General features: G+C 35.3%; 1 protein-coding gene across 6 annotated transcripts in view; it reads right to left on the bottom strand.

The window, feature by feature from the left end:
- Positions 1 to 21,108, bottom strand: part of CCDC150 (coiled-coil domain containing 150) — a 127,561-nt gene that overhangs the window by 63,351 nt on the left and 43,102 nt on the right. For all 6 annotated transcript variants that reach the window (XM_023591725.3, XM_058300419.2, XM_058300418.2 and 3 more), the window contains 4 exons: positions 20,297 to 20,404; positions 18,351 to 18,475; positions 17,918 to 18,095; positions 17,345 to 17,413 (listed from right to left, as the gene is read on the bottom strand). In XM_023591725.3, coding sequence (XP_023447493.2) covers positions 17,345 to 17,413; positions 17,918 to 18,095; positions 18,351 to 18,475; positions 20,297 to 20,404 — 480 coding nt within the window. The remainder of the gene's footprint in view (positions 1 to 17,344; positions 17,414 to 17,917; positions 18,096 to 18,350; positions 18,476 to 20,296; positions 20,405 to 21,108) is intronic.

Raw genomic sequence — 21,108 nt, forward strand, 5'->3', positions numbered from 1 at the left:
GTGGATCAAGGACCTAAATATAAAAGCTACAACTATAAAACTTCTAGAAGAAAATGTAGGGAAACAAACTTCAAGATTTTGTGGTAGGTGTAGTCTCTTAAACCTTACACCCAAAGCATGAACAATGAAAGAAAATAATAGATAAATGGGACTGCTTCAAAATTATATACTTCTTCAAAAGACTTTGTCAAGAAAGTAAAAAGGGGGAAACCGACTTTGGCCCAGTGGTTAGGGCGTCCGTCTACCACATGGGAGGTCCGCGGTTCAAGCCCCGGGCCTCCTTGACCTACGTGGAGCTGGCCCATGCGCAGTGCTGATGCGCGCAAGGAGTGCCGTGCCACACAGGAGTGTCCCCCGCGTAGGGGAACCCCACGCGCAAGGAGTGCACCCGTAAGGAGAGCCGCCCAGCGCGAAGGAGGGAGCAGCCTGCCGAGGAATGGCGCTGCCCACACTTCCCGTGCCGCTGACGACAACAGAAGCGGACAAAGAAACAAGACGCAGCAAAAAGACACAGAAAAACAGACAACCGGGGGAGGGGAGGGGAATTAAATAAATAAAAAAATAAATAAATCTTTAAAAAAAAAAAAGAAAGTAAAAAGGCAGCCAGCTCAGTGGGAGAAAATATTTGTCAATCACATATCCGACAAGGGTTTGATACCATGTTGTGTAAAAAGATCGTACAAGTTAATGATAAAAAGACAAGCAATCCAATTAAAAAATGGGCCAAACACTTGAACAGACATTTCTCCAAAGATGAAATAAAAATGGTCAAAAGGAACATGAAAAAATATTCAACAGCACTAGCTATTTGAGAAATGCAGCTCAAAACCACAATGAGATACCATTTCACACCTTATAGAATGGCAATTATCAACAAACCAGAAAACCTTAAGTACTGGAGAGGATACAGAGAAATAGGCATATTCCTTCATTGTTGGTGGGAATGTAGAATGGTACAGCCTCTGTGGAAGATAGTTTGGTGGTACCTCAAGAAGTTGAATATAGAACTGCCGTATAATCCACAAATCTTGTTACTCAAAATATATTCAGAAGATGTCAAAGCAAGGATGTAGGCTGACATTTGCACACCCATGTTCATAGCAACATTATTCACAATTGCTAAAATATGGAACCAGCCCAAGGGCCCACCAGTCAATGAATGAAAAAACAAAATGTGGTATACACATACAATGGAATACTATTCAGCTGTAAGAAGAAATAAAATTGGGATGGATAGGAAAACACCTGGATGGACCTAGAAGATATTATGTTGAGTGAAATAAGCCAGACATAAAGGACAAATACTGCATTATGGTCTTACTAATATGAACTAAATTCAATGAGTAAACTCATGGAAGCGGGTTGAGAATGGGAGCTGATGCTCAATGTATATATAATTTTTAATAAGATTTATTGTGAAAATATGGAAATGAATAGAGTTGATGGAAACACTATAACTAATACTGCTGATTTATAAATGAAATTGTGGCTGAAAGGGGTAGTCCATGGATGTAAATGCCAATTGAAAGGAAACAGAGAATAATCTAGGGTATGTACAACATAAGTGATTTTGGTGGTGGATGAAGATTGTGGATAATAGTATAAATCTAAGAATGTTCTTCTTTTACAAAATGTTAAGAATATGGTGATACATGGGAAAATTACAACTAATGTAACTTATGGATGGCAGTTAACAGTAATATTGCAATATTTTTGCAGCAATGGCAAAGTAGATATTATATTAATTCTCAGAGATAACTATAGAGTAGTATAGGAGGGCATGGGATTTTTTCCTTTTGGAGAAATGAAAAGGCTCTAAAATTGACTAAGGTGATGACAGCACAAATCTGTGATGAAAATGAGAGCTACTGAGTGTACATTTTGAATTGATTGTACAAACATATGCTGTATAACATGGCTCTAAATAACACAGGGAATCCAGTGGTGAAAGATGGACTGTGGTTAATAGGACAAATATGAGAATGTTCTTTCATGAGCTATAACAAATATATAATACAAATACAGGGTGTTAATAATGGGAGGGGGGATTGTTCAAATACACCAAGTGTAATTTGAGCTATAGTTAGTAGTAATATATTCACAGTGCTCTTTCATAGTTTTTTTCCCTCTCCCCTCCCACCCCCACCCATTGTCTGTTCTCTATGTAATCTGCTGTGTGTTCTTCTATGTCCACTTGAATTCTTGTCAACAGCACTGGGAATCTGCTCTTTTTGTTGTGTCATCTTGCTGCGTCAGCTCTCCGTGTGTGTGGTGCCACTCTTGGACAGGCTGTCCTTTTTTTGCAGGGGTGGCTCTTCTTGCAAGGTGCACTCCTTGCACGTGGGGCTCCCTTATGCATGGAACAGCACTCCTTGCCACATCAGCACTGCGCGTGGGCCAGTTCATCACACAGGTTAGGTGGCCCTGGATTTGAAACCTGGACCTCCTATATGGTAGGCGGACACTCTATCAGTTGAGCCAAATCTGCTTCTCTTTCATAGTTTTCAATAAATGTTTTACAACAATGCAAGAAAGCTTTAAAAGGAACCAAAGACAAATATCACAGTTAAAGACCACAATAACTGATATGAAAAATCCCCTAGGTTTCAACAATAGATTATATGTGGCAGAAGAAAGAATCAGTGATCTCAAAGAAGACAATTGAAATGATTTAGGGTGAGGAGCAAAGAGAAAAAAAAGAATAAAAAAACAGTGAACAGACTATTCCATGGGACAACATCAGGCATATCAATTTAAGAATTAAGGGAATCCTAGAAAGAGAAGGAAGAAGAATGGGGCAAAAGGAATATTCAAAGAAATAATGGTAAAAAAATTTTCCAAATTTAACAAAAGACATCTTTCAAAGAACCCAACAAATCACAACAGAAAAACTCAAAGAGAACCACACCTAGACACATAGGTCAAGTTGTTGAACTGCAAGAACAAGGAGAGAATTCTGAAAGCTATAAAAGAAAACAAATGTGTTATGTACAAGAAGGTCCCAATAGGATTAAATGACAATTTCTCATCAGAATCCATGGAGGCAAGAAGGCAGTAGGATGAAATATTTAAAGTGCTGAAAGAAAGCAACTGTCAACTAAGAATTTTATATCTGACAAGTCTTTCTTTAAAAAAATAAGGGAGAAATTAAGGCATTCCTAAATAAACAAAAGGTGAGGGAATCTGTCACCACCAGAGACGTCCTGTAAGCAATGCCAAAGGTAGTTCGTGAGACTGAAAGGAATGGACTCTAGACTGTGGGATCAAAGTGGCATAAAGAAATAAAAACTTCTGGTAAAGGTAACCAGATGGATAATTGGAAAGTCCAGTACTATTGTATTGTGTATTTTGGGATATAACACTACCTTTTTAGGTCGTACAGTTTCTAAAATGCAAATGGATAAAAAGTAATGATAAATCTATGGTTTTATAACATATAATGTACAAAGACATAAACTGTAACATGTACAGCAAAAAGGTAGGGGGACAGAGGGTTATAGGAACACTGAATGTGTATGCTATTGAAGTTAAGTTGGTACCAAATCAAACACTATTGTTATAGATTTAGGATGCTCAATTTAAGCCCTATTGCAACATAAAGAAAATATATGAAAAATATATAGGGAGGAAGAAATGTGAAGGGATGCAAAATGGTACACTACAAAAAACCAAGTAAATACATAATCAGACATGAACAGAAGAACTGAGGAATAATAAAGGCATAAGACAAAGAACTAATAGTAAAATGGTAGAAAGATCCTGCATTATCAGTATTTACTTTAAATATAAATTGATTACCTTTGCCAAAGGGCAGAGGTTAGCAGAAAGGATAAAAAGCATGACCCAACTATACACTGTTTACAAGAGAATCAATCACCTTACCTTCAAAAACACTGGTAGGTTGAAAGTGAAAGGACAGAAAAACACAACATGAAAATAGTAACCAAAGGTGAGCTGAGGTAGCTATACTAATATCAAATAAACTTTAAGTCAAAAATTGTTACATTCCAAGATCCTCAAGCTTGGGGAAAGAACAGTGGACTAAAGTAGACTTCTTATTATTCTATGACAGACTTATTATTCTAGTAACAGAAGAACTTTTATCATTGATATAAAGGCAGTGGTCACCAGAGGATCTAAGGGGAGGGAGAGGGAAGAATAGGTGTAACATGGGGGCAGTTTTTGGACTTTGAAGATTGGCATTGTCCTGCATGACATTGCAATGGCAGACACAGGCCATGTACATTTTGTTGTAACATGTAAAATTGTGTGGGGCAAAGTATAAACTATAATGTAAACTAAACTATAGTCTACAGTTAGTAGCAATGCTTCAATATGTATTCCTCAATTGTAACAAATATACCACACTAATGAAGGACATTGTTAATGTGGGCAAGTGTGGGATGGGGAGAGGGGTGGGATATATGGGAATCCCCTATATTTTTAATGTAACATTTATGTAATCTAAAGCTTCTTAAAAAAAAAAAGATCAGGAACAAGATAAAAATTGTTATAAGGATAGGAATTACAGATGTACATGCTATTAAAGTAAAGTTGCTTTCAAATAAAAAATGAATGTAATATATTTAGGATGTTAAATTTTAACCTCATGGAAACCAAGCCAAAAGATATGAAAACGTTAAGCACCAAGAAATGAGAAGGGACTCAATATGGCTCAATACAAAAAAATTAAATAAATACGAAAGTAGGCATTAACAGAAGAATTGAAGGTCAAAAAAAGGTATGAGACTTGCAAAAACTAAATAGTGAAATGGCAGAAGAAATTTCTGCAATATCAGTAGTTAGTTTTAATGCAAATGGGTTAAGCAATACTATAAACTAACCAGAAGTCACAGACATAATAGAACACTTCCCCCAACAGCAGTAGAATACACATTCTTCTCTAGTATGCTTGGGACATTTAGGATAAACGAAATGTTAGGTAAAAAACAAGTCTCAATAAATTTTAAAAATATGACTTCTCTGACTACAATGAAATGTAACTAGAAAGTCAATAACAAGTGGAGAAAAGAAATTTACAAATATGTGGAAATAAAATAATGCTCTCTTAAACCAGTGAGTAAAAGAAGAAATCCCAAGGGAAATTATGAAATATACTGAGGCTGATGAAAATGAAAAAGAAACATACCAAAACTTATGAGATGCAGCAAAGGCAGTGCAGAGTGGGAAACTTATACTAATTAGAAAACTAAACTCAAAACTAGAGAATATAGAACACAAGAGCAAAGTAAACCCAAAGTGAGCAGAAGGAAGGAAATAACAAAGTTTAGAGTGGAGATAAATGAAATAGAGAATAAAATAAACAATACAATCAACAAAATAAAAAATTCCTTCTCAGAAAAGATCAATAAAATAGACATACTGTTAGCTAGACTAACAAGGAAAAAAAAGGGCACAAATAACTAAAATCAGAAATAAAATGGGGACATCAGTACCACCCAACAGAAAAAAAGGAATATAGAAGAACACATACTATCAACAACTGACACCAAAAAATTAGATAACTCAGAAAGGGACAAATTCATAGAAACACAAAAACTACCTACACTGATGCAAAATGGAAAATCTCAACAAATCAGTAAGTAAAAATCACTAATAAAAACCTCCCAACAAAGAAATGCCCAGGACCAGATTGACAGGAGAATTTTAACAAACATTCCAAGATGAATTAACCTGAATCCTGCTCAAAGTCTTCCAAAAATTTGGATAGGAGGGAACACTCCATAACTCATTCTATGAGGCCAACATCACCCTCATACCAAAGCCAGATAAAGAGAGTTCAAGAAGAGACAATTATTTACTAATATCTTTTATAAACAAAGATTCAAAAATCCTCAATAAAAGACTAGCAAACTGAATCCAGGAGCACATTGAAAGAATTACACACCTTGATCAATTATATACCAGGTATGGAAGGGTGGTTTAACATAAGAAAATCAGATAACACGATATACCACATTAACAGAATCAAGGGGGAAAAAAACACATGATCATCTCAGCTGATGCAGAAAAGTATGTGACAAAAGCCAGTGCCCTTCTTGACAAAAACACTTAGAAAACTAAGAATAGAAGGAATTTCCTCAACAGGATAAAGGGCATATAAAAAAAACCTCACAGCTAACATCATACTTAATGGTGAAAGACAGAAAGTTTTCTCTCTAAGATCAGGAACACTGTCACTCGTCATTTAGTTTTTTTTGTTTCAAATTTTTATTTATAAACATGAATTATTTCTTGTTTTTTTCCCCCTGCCTTTGAGTCATTCAGCTTTGTCCTAGAAGTTCTAGTCAGAACGAACAGGAAGGAAAATAAATAAATAAATAAAAGGAATCCACACTGGAAAGGAAGAAGCAAAACTTTCCCACAAGATCCTGTATACAGAAAATCCTGAAAAATCCACAACAAAGTTATTAGAGCTATTAATAATAAAGGCGTTCATCAAAGTAATAGGATATAAGAGCAACAGTAAAAACCAGTAGTGTTTCTATATACTACTAATGGATAATCTCAAGAAGAAATCAACAATAAAATCCCATTTACAATAGAAAATAAAAGAATAAAATCTGTCTATCTAGGAATAAATCTAACCAAGTATTTAAAGGACTTGTAAACAGAAAACTACAAAACATTGCTAAAAGAAATCAAAGACTGCTCAAATAAATGGAAGGACATGCCATTCATGGACTGGATATATTGTTATGATGTCATTCTATATAAAGTGACTTAAAGATGCAACACAGGGAAGCAGATTTGGCTCAACAGAGTGTCCACCTACTACATGGGAGGCCCAGGGTTCAAACCCAGGGCCTCCTGACACATGTGATAAACTGGCCCATGCGCAGTGCTGATGTGCGCAAGGAGTGCCGTGCCACGTAGGGGTGTCCCCCACGTAGGAGAATCCCACACACAAAGAGTGCACCCCATAAGGAGAGCTGCCCAGCGTGAAAAAAGTGCAGCCTGCCCAGGAGTGGCACCGCACACATGGAGAGCTGATGCAGCAAGATGACGCAACAAAAAAAGAGACAGATTCCCGGTGCTGCTGACAAGAATTCAAGCGGACACAGAAGAACACAGTGAATGGACACAGAGAGCAGACAACTTGGGGGGTGTGGTGCGGAGAAGGGGAGAGAAATAAATAAATAACAAATCTTAAAAAAAAGATTAAAAAAAAAAGATTCAACACAATCTCAATCAAAATTCCAACAGCTTTCTTTGCAGAAATGGAAAAGTTAATCATCAAATTTATTTTGAAAGGTAAAGGGCCCTGAATAGCCGAACCTATCTTACAAAAGAAGAACAAAGTTGGAGTACTCATGCTTCCTGATTTTAAAACTTATTACAAAGCCACATTTATTGAATCAGCATGGAGCAAGGGCAGACATACAGACGATGGAATCAAACTCAGAGTTCAAAAATCAACCCTCACATTTATGACCAACTAATTTTTGACAAAGATGCCAAGTTGGCTCAATTGGGAAAGAGTAGTCTCTTCAACAAATGGTCTTGGGAAAACTAGAAAACTGGTTACCCACACACAAAAGAATTAAGGTGGACTCTTACCTCACAACATATAAAAAAATCAACTGAAATGGAACAAAGACTTAAATTTAAGAACCGGAACTATAAAACTCCTAGAAGAAAACATAGGGAAGCATCCTTAGGACCCTTGTGAGGCAAATGTTTCTTAGACTTTATACCCAAAGCATAAACAACAAAAGAAAAAATAATAGATAAATGGGATCTCCACAATATTAAATCTTTTGTACACTGGAAGATTTTTTCATGAAAGTAAAAATGACAACCTACATACACAATGGGAGAAAATATTTGGAAGACACATATCCAATAACAGTTTAATATCCAGAATATTAAAGAAATTCTACACCTGAACAAAAAGACAAACAACCTAATTTCAAGGGGGTAAAAGACTTGAATATGATTTTCTCCAAGGAAATTATACAAATGACCAAAAAGCTCATGAAGATATTCAACACCAATAGCCATTAGGGAAATGCCAAATCAAAATCATAAGATACCTTTTCATACCACTAGAATGGCTATATTTTAAAAATGGAAAACAACGAATCTTGGATAGGATATGGAAAAACAGTACTTGTTCTTTATGGTGTGACTGTAAAATGTTACAGCTGCTGTACAAACAGTTTGGTCATTCCTCAGAAAGATAAATATGGAATTACCATATGATCTAGCAATCCCACTTCTAGGTATATACCCAAAAGAATTGAAAGGATAGACTTGAACAGATATTTGCACACTGATATTCACAGCAGCATAATTCACAATTGCCAAAAGATGCAACTGTGAAGAACTGCAACCCAAGTGTCCATCATCAGATGAATGGACAAACAAAATGCAGCGCATATATATATAGTGGAATATTACTCAGCCATAAAATGGAATGAAGTTCTGACACACGACAACATGGATGAACTTTGAAGACCTCATGTTGAGTGAAATAAACCAGACACAACAGGACAAATATTATATGATCTAAATGATACTGAGATAATTAGAATAAGCATATTTACAGAGTTAAAAACTAGAATACAGGTCACCAGGGGCCAGGGTAGGGGTATGGAATGAAGAATTAATGCTTAAATTGTACAGAGTTTCTATTTGGGTAGATGGAAAAGTTTTGGTAATGGATGATGGTGATAACATAACATTGTGAATATAATTAATAAACTTGAATATGGTTAATAGCAGAAATTTAAGGTTGTATATATGTTACTAAAATGAAATTTTAAAAAATCCATTTGACTATGTGACACAGTGAACCATAATGTGATCCACAGACTATAATTAATATTACAATTAAAATAATATTCTTTTATCAATTATAACAAATTTACCACACTACTGTACACAGTTAATAAAAAAGGTGTATATGGGAACTGAGTATTTCCTGAATGATTTTTCTGTATACCTATAACTTTTAAAATTAAAAACAAAACAAAAAATTATTCTAGCAAATTCACAGACAGAAAGTAGACTAAAGATTACCAGGGGATGGAGGGTAGGTGTGGCAGTTTAAAGCTTTTTTGGGCCCCAGAAAATCCTGTTCTTAAAGCTAATCCATTCTTGTGTATGTAAACCTATTGCAGGTGGGAACTTCTGATTAAATTACTCTAGTTAAGGGCCTATGATTGGATTGTATGACCCAAGGTGGGTCTTAATCCTTTTACTGGGGTCCTTTACAATGAGAAGAATAAAAAGTTGCAGATATAGAGAAGAATCCAGAAGCTGAGAGAGAAGGCCTGAGATCCAGAGGCTGAAATCAATGTAATACTTTAGAAGCTGAAAGCAAGAAGGCCCAGAGGAGAAGGGAGAGACGACTGGATGGCACCATTGCTTGATTGCCCACATTCAGTAAATGGATGGATGGATGGATGGATGGATGGATGGATGGATGGATGGAAGGATGGATGGATCAAATATTAAAAAATATTACAGTTGTGGATCTGGGTATCTAGGGGTAAAGAGGTTTACAAAAAAGGAGAAAGTCAGACATTCCCAGAAAAACAAAAACTGAAAGAATTCTTACAAAGGCTTTCTTTTGGTTTAAATTTACTCTTAAGGATGCAGCCCTTCAGAATCCCAGCCTATAGAGTGAGGTTATGGGATACCCCATTGATTGTGGGGCCTGGAACGTGGAAGTAGAAGATATGACTTGTGAGAAATACTAAAAGGCATCCTTCAGGCTGAAATATAATAAAAGGGAACTACACAGTCACCTGAATCCACATAAAGAAACAGAGAGCACTGGTAAAATCAGTTACATATAAAAGATAGTAAAATTCTATCTTTTCTTTACAACTAATTTTCCTACCTTTCTGATTTAAAAGACAACTGCATAAAGCAATAATTATAAATATGTTTCATAGGCACACAATGTATAAAGATATAATCTGTATGACAATAATGGCACAAAGGAGAGGAGCAACACCAGAGGTATAAAGAAACAAAACATTTGTATACTACTGAAATTAAGCTGGTATTAATGTCAGCTAGACTATTATAAATTAAGTTGTTAAATGTAAAAAAAAAAAACACCTAAAATATAGTAAAAGATTTCACATGCGAAGTAAATAAAATGGCATGCTAGAAAATATCTACTGAATACAAAAAAAGGCAGTAATGGAGGAACAAAGGAACAAAGACATATAACTAACCAACAACAAAATGGCAGATGTAGATCCTACTGTATAGGTTTGAGTCTTTTACATAGACCCCCAAAAAGTTATGTTCTTAAATTGAACCCATTGTGAATCTTTGATTAGATTAGATCAGATCAGTTAAGGGCTATTTGATCAGAAGCCTCCAGTAGAGCATGGCTCATGGTGAGTCTTCATCCTCTTACTGGAGTCCTTTATAAATGGAAAAATAAAGCCGTAGACACAGAAAAAGTGACAGAGACAGAAAGAAGCCTCCAGAAGTTGAAATTAATGAATGCAGGAAAGAGAAAAGCCACAGACAGAGGAGCCCAAAGCTGAAGCAATGAGGCCCAGAGGAGAAGAGAGAGACAAGTGGACATTCACCATATGCCTTATTGCCCACGGCTGAACTCAGAGAGAAAGGATCTTTAGATTACACCCACCATGTGCCTGACTGCCCATAGCTGCAACTTGATGAGAGAGTATATCTTGATGTTCCCTTGATTTGGAGACTTTCATGGCCTCAGAACTGTAGGCTTTTAATCTGATAAATTCATATTGTAAAAGTCAACGCATTTCTTGTATGTTGCATTGATAGCATTTAGCAAACTAAAACACCTAGCTTATCAGTAATTACATTAAATGTAAATGAATTGAACACCCCAATTTAAAGCAGAGATTGGTAGAATGAATTTTTAAAATGATCCTACTATGTGTCTATAAAAGACATACTTTAGATTCAAAGATCCAAGTAGGTGAATGGAAAAGGACAGAAAAAGATATGCTGTGCAAAGAGTAGTCTAACAAGAACTGCAGTGGCTAAACTATTATCAGAGAAAACATTAAGGCAAGAATAGTTGAGCAAAGGACATTTATATTGTCCTTTAAAAAGGTCAATCCATAAAGAAGATATTATAAATATGTATATACGTAACAACAGAGTTCCAAAAGAAATAAATCAGAAACCGAGACAATTAAAGCAAGAAATAGACAATTAGACAGAAACAGAGACTTTAATATCCTACTTCAAATAATAGAACAACTAGACAGGAGATTAACAAGGAAATAGAAGACCTGAACGACACTATAAATCAACCAGCCCATGCAGATATCTATAGAACACTTTACCCAACAATAGTGCACATGGAACATTCTCCAAAAAAGATCATGTTAAGTAAAAAGGAGTCTAAATAAATTTATAATTACTTAAATCTACAAAGTATGTTCTATAAGCATATGGAAAGAAATTAGGAATACATAGCAAGGACATTTTGGAGATTTACATATATGTAGAATTAAGCAGCATACTTCTAAATGACAAATGGATCAAAGAAAAAATCACAGGGGAAATGAAAGATACAAAAACAAAATAAAACTTATGATATGCAGATAAAGCATGTTTCTAGGGAAATTTATAGCTATAAACACCTATATTAAAAAAGGAATATCTCAGTAACATAAGCTTCTGCCTTAAGAAACTAGAAAAAGAGAGCATGCTAAACCTGCCAAAAAATGAAAAGGAAGAAAATAATAATCAGAACAGAAATACATGGCATAAAGAATTTAAAAACAATAGAGAATGCCAATAAAACCAAAACTTGGCTCTCTGAAAGTATTAACAAAACTGGCAAACCTTTAGCTGGGCTGACCAAGCCAAGCCAAGCCAAACAAATCCTCACGTTACTGAAATCAGGAATGAAAGAGGGGACATTACCACTGACTTTACAGAAATAAAAAGGATGATAAGAGACTAAGATGAAGAATTTTATGCCAATAAATTAAATCAACTAGAAGAAATGAACAAATTCCTAGAAAGGCACAAACTAACCAAAATGACTCAAGAAAATATGGAAACTCTAAATAGACCTAAAAGAAGTAAAGTGAATGAATCAATAACAACTAAAAAAAAACAAACAAAAAACTTCCCACAAAGAAAAGCCTAGAACCAGATTATTTCACTGGTAACCAAATGTTTAAAGAAGAATTAATACTAATATTTTACAAATTCTACCAAAATATGGAAGAGGAGGGAAAATTTCCAAACTTATTCCCTAAGGCCAGTATTACTGTGATACCAAAACCAGACAAAGACATCACAGAAAAGAAAACTACAGACCAATATCCTTCATGAATCATCAATAAAATACTAGTAAGCCAATCCAACAACATATAAAGAGGATTAAACACCATGACCAAGTGGCATTTATCCCAAGGATGCAAGCTTGGTTCAACATTTGAAAACCAATGTAATATACTACATTTACAGACAATATAATTTTATATGTAGAATATAAGTACTAAATGCCACTAAATTGTTTATTTCAATGGTTGATGGTTACTTTTTTATTATGTAATTTCACCTTTATAAAAATCACAGTGAGATATTTCACACTCACTAGGATGATGTAGCAGTTTGAAATTATTTATGAATTCCAAAAAGAGAGATTATATTTATAAACTGGTCTGTTCCTCTGGGCATGAATCCTTTGATTGAACTAGATTCAGCTGAGGTGACTTCAATTAAATTATGTTAAGATTAGGGCTTTGATTCAATCACACCAGTAGGGCGTGACTCAGGGTTGAGTCTTCATCCCCTTGGTGGGCTATATAAATGGTCACCCAAGAAGATGCATGGAAGAAGATACACGGAAGAAGAGAGAGAGAACTTGGTCAGTTTTGATCCTGGGGCCCTGGAGAAATCCCCAGAGAAAGACAGTTTGCAGCTAAAGAGATAGAGCCCTGAGTAGCTGAGAAGACCTGGAAAGAAATGAGCCCTCTAGCCTACAGCTGAGGTAGGAAAAGAAGCTGGGCCCACTGAGCCTTAAGAGGACAGGGAAGGCTGAACCCTGGAAGAGGTCATCCACCATCTTGCTTCAACACATGGTAACAGACTTTGGTAAGGAAGTAAACTTGAATTGGACTCTTTAGGACCTTTTAACTGTAAGCTTTCATTCTAAATAAATACCCTTTATAAAGGCCCAAAGATTTCTGATACTTTACATCAGCACCCCTTTGGCTGACTAATACAGATGTGTAAAATAAATTTAAAATTACAAGCAGAAAATAACAAGTGTTGATAAGGATGCAGAGATACTGAAACTCTAAAACATTGCTGGTGGGTCTATAAAATGGAGCAGTCACTTTGGAAAACAGTTTGGCAGTTTCTCAAAATGATTAACATGCAAGAACCACGTGACCAACTATTTTCACTCCTAGGTATATACTCAAAAGAACCAAAAACTTATGTTCACAAAAAAATTGTACATAGATGTTTATAACAGCATTACTCATATAGCCAAAAATGAATAAACAACCCAAATATTCAATAATTGTTGAATGGATAAATAAAATGTGATATAGTCATACAATGGAATATTATTCAGTCTTAAAAAGTAAATATTTGGAGGATGCTCTTTAATCATTAGTTAAAAATGTTTCACAACAATGCAAGGTATTGGTGGTAGGATGAGGTATGAGAGCCCTCTATGATGTTATGTATGTTTATTTTGTAAGCTCACAACTATTACTATACACTTATTGTTTATGTATGTTTAGGTATGAGTAGATACACTTCAATAAATTTTTAAAAAAAAGAAAAAAAAGTAATGGAGTACTGACACATGCTACAAAATGGATGAGCTTTAAAATCATTTGCCAAGTAATAGAAGCCAGACACAAAAGTTTGCATTTAGTTTGGTTCCATTTATGTGAAATGTCTAGAATAGGTGAACTTAAAGACAGAAAGTAGATTAGTGATTGTCAGGGGCAGGAACAAATGGGGTGACTGCTAATGGGTGGGGCTGATGAAAGGTTGGAACTAGATAGTGGTGCTTTTTATACAACAATATGAATATACTAAAAACCAATGAATTGTACACTTTAAAATGTTAAATTTATGGTATATTAATTGTATCTCAATTAAAAATACTAGAACAATCAGACATCCACACGAAAATAAAATGAACCTTGAAATTATACTTCCACCAATACAAAAAAAAAAAAATCAACTCAAATGGATCACAGACTTAATGTAAAACCTAAAACTATAAAACTTCCAGAGAACAAAGGAGAATATCTTTGTGATCCTAGGTTAGGCAAAAATTTCTTAGATATGATTAAAAAAGCACAATTCACAAAATTAAAAAATTGATAAACTGGACTTCATCAAGATTAAAAACCTTTGCTTTTCAAAGGAGAATGAAAAGACATACCACAAACTGGGAGAAAAATTTATAAATCACATCTGACAAAATATTTGTGCATATATAAATATTAAGAATTTTTCATATAATATATTAAAAAATCTCCGAAAATTCAATGAGAAAACTAAATTAAAAATGGAAAGATTTATGTCTACATAAAATACCATGACTTTAAAATGCTGTTTGACCTAAAGTAAGGGGGAAATGGAAAGGAGAAATGAGTTTATATGGCTACGAGTCTCTAAAAAAGAGTCTGGAGGCTGGCAGAAGGTTTGCCCTCATGCACAACTGAGCAGAGTCAGAGAGACAGATAAAGCAGATACAACCCCCAGATATTGGTTCCTTTGAGGGCTAAAGAGACCCATGGGAGTTATGGTCATGGCCGATGGGGTTAACTACCAGGGCAGATGGCCCCTCTTTGGAAATGGTGTTTATGTGTGATGAATCTGGACTCAGATGGGATCTCCCTTCATAAGACTTTCATGCTAATGTGCTGGAGGTGCAGTTAATGTTGGGGTTTAAGATATATTTAGGGGATTTGAATCTCTGGACTGACAATGTGATAGCCAGATCCTGAGCCTCAACAGACTCCAGCACCTACAATCTGATTTATTGGACTTACCACACTCAGCTAAGATGGAGTTGAAGAAGGACAACCACCACACCATGGAGCCTAGAGTGATTACAACTGAAAATGGGAGGATTGCATCCAGCATCCAGGTGGAATCTGACCCTCCTCTTGACATAGAGGTGCAATGGACACAACCAATCCAATGTCCACATAGAAGAGGTGGCATTGGATTGGGAAAAGTGGACATAATGGACAAAGGGTATGGGGAAAGGCAGGAAGAGATGAGAGGTGGAGGCGTCTTCGGGACATGGAGCTGCCCTGGATGGTGCTTCAGAGGTAATCACCGGACATTGTAAATCCTCACAGGGCCCACTTGATGGAATAGAGGAGAGTATGGGCCATGATGTGAACCAATGTATATGAGGTGCAGAGGTGCCCAAAGATGTACTTACCAAATCCAATGGATGTGTCATGATGATGGGAACGAGTGTTGTTGGGGGGGGGGAGAGGGGGGGTGGGGGAGTGGGGTTGAATGGGACCTCACATATATATTTTTAATGTAATATTATTACAAAGTCAATAAAAAATAAAAAAATTAAAAAAAAAAAATGGAAAGATTTGAACAGACACTTTGCCATAGAAGATATATGGATGGTAAATAAACACATGGACATACGCTCAATATTATCAATCACTGGAGAAATACAAATTACAAACATGATATATGATGACACACCAATTAGCCTGGCTAAAATAGGAGTATCCACTCCTCTGGTAATCCACCTCCTAGATATTTACCCAAGGAAAGTAAAAATATATGTTCAAATGTGAATATTTATAGAAGATTTATTCATCACTTCCCAAATCTGGAAACTGCCCAAATATCCTTCGACTGGTGCATGGATAAATAAACTGATACATTCAAATAAAAAATCACAAATGACTGATATACACAGTAACATGAATGAGTGACAGAAGCCAGACTCAAAATGCTACATATTGTATAATACTATTTATAAGACATTCTAGAAAAGATAAAACAGATCAGTGGTTGCCAGTGGATAGGGATGGAGAAAGGGGATGATTACAAAAGGGGAAAAGGGAACTTTCTGGGGTAATGGAAATGTTTTCTAGCTTGATTGTGGTGATTACACGACTGTATGTATTTGTCAAAAGTCCTAGATCTGTACACTAAAAAGTGCAAATTTCACTGTATGTAAATTTTAATTCAATAAACCTGACTGAAAAAAAAGTAGGTTTATGGAAAATAGACATTAAAAAATGAATTTAGGCCAAAAAAATGGGATTTTGTATAGGCATTATCATTTGGCTTAATATAACCCAATGAGCAAGTGTCTTTTAGCTCCATGAACGTACATTTAGCCTACATTACAACAAATATAATCTGACAAGCAAAATAATAATGCCATGGTCTTATTCCAAATAAATCCACAGCATTTGCCTTAGCCACGTAACATTAACTTTTTAAGCAAAAGCATTAATGAACTAAATAGTAGCCACCAAATTCCCAAGTTCTGAAAAGCATATTTGAGGTCAAACTGACACTAGTAAAATCCTTGCCACAGGTAGTCAACTCCAATCAAGGCTTTTTAAGTTGAACTATTTTCATACCACTAGATATAAATGACTGAAACAGACAGGACACTTTTCAGTTTGGTGGCTACTGTATTTGAGTTCAGGCTTGGAATTTAGCTTCTCTTCTCTCCCCAATCCTTCAGTTAAAGGTTCACATATATATGGTGATAATGAATGCTAGATTAGCTGAAATTTAAGCCCAGAAACAGTAGAAGCTTGATGACTACATCTGATGCCTGTTGCTGGGTTAACTGTCTAGGGTAGGCTAGCTAATACTCCTTGAAGCTCCAGATGATAGTGATACATAATCATTACTCTCTCAATTTTGAAATACAAACACCATTGTTTTAATGATTGGTTTTTATTTTATTTCAATAAGGATTTTATTTGTTTCTCTGGCCATTCTACCTTTTCAGAATGCAGAAAAGGGTACCTTGTAGATAAAATGGCAGGTGCCAATAAATATTTAGGAAGTAAGCAGTTTTCTCTTGCCTCTGTCAGGCCCATTAGCTTGATTCTCAGGGGACTTCCTGGGTAAACTACTCAGTGATGACTCACTGGCAAACACCAGATGTTCAAATAAGCAAACAATCCTCAGAATCTATCTTATCTTACAGTGGCTGGAGTGCTCTGAGTTGTATCCAACTTCATGGCTTCTTTTTTCCCCACATCTTGGTAGTCAACAAAACAACCCATCTCTTCATTAAGGTAAGCTGATATATTAGGCAGAAATACAGAGGAAAATACAGTAAAATACCAATAAATAGAATGTACAATACCTTGTTTTTAGCTAATTCCATCTCCAAATTGTATTTTTCTTGTGCTATTTCTTTCTCTGTTTTCTTAACCTGCCCAAGGAATGGGGGAGGGGAGAAATGGGAAATTTTTAAAGCAGCTGATAAGCTCTACTAAAGCAGACAACCTGCATGCCAATTAATACCTACACTGCAGAAATACCACATCCTCTCAGAAAAGGGGCCAATCAGGGAGTCTCTGAGGCAGAGCAGACTTCACAAACAGCCCTGAAATTAGAAAGACACGTCTGCATGTCAGACTCTGGTGGTTCCTTCCTAACTAGGAAGACAGGGCTGTTTCCCCTTAATCTCTGATCCTTTACCTAACATGAGGATGTGTGAATGATAAGTTAACATTCACAAATGCTGCTTAAGGGTTTACTGCACTATTTGGCACAGACTAAAAGTATCGATTAACCACCTAAATATTTCTGGAATGGGCTACTCAAATACTGCATCTGAGTTTTATTTCTTTTTTTGTCTTTTGCACTTAAAGTATAATTTTAAAGTAAGGTCACCACCACAACCAGGAGGTAACATAAATCTGCTTCTGCCTACCTCCATCTGAAGTCTTTCTTTCTCCTCTAGCAGAGACACCTTCTCTTTTATTGACGACTCCAAATCACCATGCAATCTTGCAATAGTTGATTCTAGCAGCTCTTTTTGTGCAGTTGTCCTCTTCTCCACATCCTCTGCTTTCTGGATACACTGGCTATGCTCATGGATTAAGTGATCTCTGTAGGAAGAGGATAAGGAGACAGGAAAGCTCATGAGAACTCTACTTTAACATAAAGAGTGATAAAATATTCTTACCAAACATATCTCCTGCCTGCGAGCAGTTATCAAAATGTTCTAACAAAACAAGTTCCTTGAGGGCAGAGTCGTCATATATTTCATCTAAGTAAGTGGTTGACCCAGCAAATGCAGAATTAAACTTTTTTATTAGGGATAAGAAAAATAAAAGAACAAAAGTTGCCGATAATTTACTTACAAATGTGTTTGAAGTTGGGATTTCTCATTCTGAACTGTCTGTAGTTCACTTGTGATACTGGCATGGGCTGCATCCAGCAGTAAGTTTTGTTCTTGAAATGTCTGTGTCATCATTCTTTGTTCTACCTGAGTATTAAGAGTAATATTAAAAGCTGAGATGCCAGCAAATCATTGATAGGGTGTCATTCAGAAAAATTCACCAAAGACACTAAACTAGCTTCCAAATGACAAACTGGTAGAATTCTGGTCTCATATAAATAGAAACTTTTTTAGGAAAATTTATTTTTAATGCCCATCTTTCTCTTCACCCCCACCCTGAGTTTGCCAGATGTCTCTCATTTCATTAGCTCTACTAGCCAACAGTCAAGATGCATCATTTACCCAGATGGATGCAAAATTTAGAAAACTAATACCAAAAAAATTTAAAACACATATAATTATTTTAAGAATATTTGTGGTGTTTTAGAATTTCAATATGTCACACACATTATTTTAAAAGGTAAAACAATATAAATGTATATAAGCATAAAGTGAAAAGATCCTTCTACCTCCATCATCCCCCTCCCCCACATAATCCCATTCTCTAGGAATAATGGTTAATAGTTTGGAATGAATTCTTTTAAGTTTATCTTATATTATATTCAGATACTGTTACAGCAGAAACGCTATAACTTTTTCAGAATTTACTTTCTCTGGTTCACCATTTTAGAATGATCAAAGCAACATTTTTATACATAGAGGCTTCTACTTACCATCATAAAGTTTTTGCAAATAGACTACATATTAATGCTTTTGTAAACATACTTTAAAACATTACTATTTTAACAATATTTAATTGCAAAGCACTTGGTAACATGGGATCCCACTTGAGTTATAATCCAAACTTTAAAATGTTTGTGACATCTGCCACATTATTCAATCCACTAAATTGTAAGTTCCATGAAATTAGGGTTTTCTTTTTCTCTACTTTGATCTTATCTAGATCTAGCATCATGCCTGCACAGAGTAAACACTAAATGTTTGTTGAATTAATGAAAAATATTTACTGAGTCCCTGTTATGTGTAAAAAAAGGTTTAGTACTAAGGATTTAACAGAGATATACAAGAACAATGTCCTTGCTTCTGGGGAACTTACATTGTAATAGAGGAAATGAGCCAAGTACATAAATTACTAGAATTAGAATATAAAATAAGGAGGCAACATAATGAGATGGTTAAAAACCATTGACTCCAGAGCCAGACCTTAGTTTAAATCCAGCTCTGCCCTTTACTATCTAGGTGACTTCAGGCAAGTTAACTTCTCTAAGACTCATTTTTCATCACTGTGAAATGAGAATAAGAAATAACCTCTTTATATGGTGGTTGTTAGGATTAAAGGAAGTAATATATATAAAATCCTTAGCACAATGCTTGGTATAGTAAGCATAACCCAAAAAATGAGAGCTGTGTGTATTAAAATATGCTCAGTGCCTTAGGATCAGAAGTTGGAAGGGAAAATTCATCCCTCGGTTTGGGATGATCAAGATTCCTTCCTGATGAAAGTCAGTCTTAAAGTATCAATAGAATTTTAGACAGTTGAAGGTGAGGGTAAAAAAAAGCATTCTTAGCAAAGGGAATGTCATAAGCAGAATGGGAAAGTACAAGGTAAGTACTTTAGGGCAGGTCATAAGTGTTCTCCACAATTATATAAATAATAGGGCAGGCAATTACTTTCCCTAAAGTATCATTATTTGAGAAGAAACCAAAAAGAAAGCAATGAGTGTAAGGACAAACCACTCCTATGAGGAAAAGTGAAAACCAATAATCAGAAAATAAAATGATTCCGTGGGTTTCTTGGAATTAATTATTAGAACAGTTTATTTATCAAACTGGCCATGTACATTTCTTGATTTCTCAGTCAGGGAGGCTTCTTACTATATCATAAGTTTGCTAGTGTTAAATGGATACCTTCAGAATGGCTTGATGGTCAGCAATGATTCTGGCATTCTCCATACTAACAGTCTGAAGCATGCTGCTCAGCTCTGAACACTTCTGAGTCAGTTGATCATTCAAGACCTAAGATAACACATAGAGCAAGACAGATCTCTCCAATAAAGAGTAATTTTCATTTATGTGTCATTATTTTTAATTACTGCATAGTATTTCATTAATAAATGAACCGAATTTACTTAATCTCTCTCCAATTGATACTTCATTAGTTTATAAAATGCTTTTAAATATTTTAAGTCAACACCATAAATAATTATAAATTAAAAGGAGAGCATTGTTGATTCGGTGGAGCAACTGAGACATCGGGCAGTTTATAGATTGTCTATTCCTCACAATTTTGAAACTAGTCATTTAGAGTAAGAGTATCTGCAGGATGCAAATTTCAATGTGGGTAGCTAGCCAACATTATAGAAATCTGTTGCCATAATTGGATGAGGAGCATTAGAATTGGTTAGCTGATAAAACAAACTATCTACCCTCCTCCACTACCAGTTACAATATTCATAAAAGCAAAATTTGGATGATTGTACCATTTCACAAGATTAATCAAAATGAAACAACACCTTTTGTGCGACAGATCTGTCTTACATATAGTTATTAAGTCTATTGTCTTTATTTTTGAAATTGTTATGCCTGTGAATAATATTTATCACTCTTATTTATTTTTGGCAAGGCAGATTTGGCATGGAGTTTATGTTCCAATGAACAAGTTCTTCAACTGTGGGGAAAAATAACTGCATAGGAGCAACAGGAAAAGATACAAAAAACAA

The sequence above is a fragment of the Dasypus novemcinctus genome, chromosome 7 (assembly GCF_030445035.2).
Source record: "Dasypus novemcinctus isolate mDasNov1 chromosome 7, mDasNov1.1.hap2, whole genome shotgun sequence".
Lineage (NCBI taxonomy): Eukaryota > Metazoa > Chordata > Mammalia > Cingulata > Dasypodidae > Dasypus > Dasypus novemcinctus.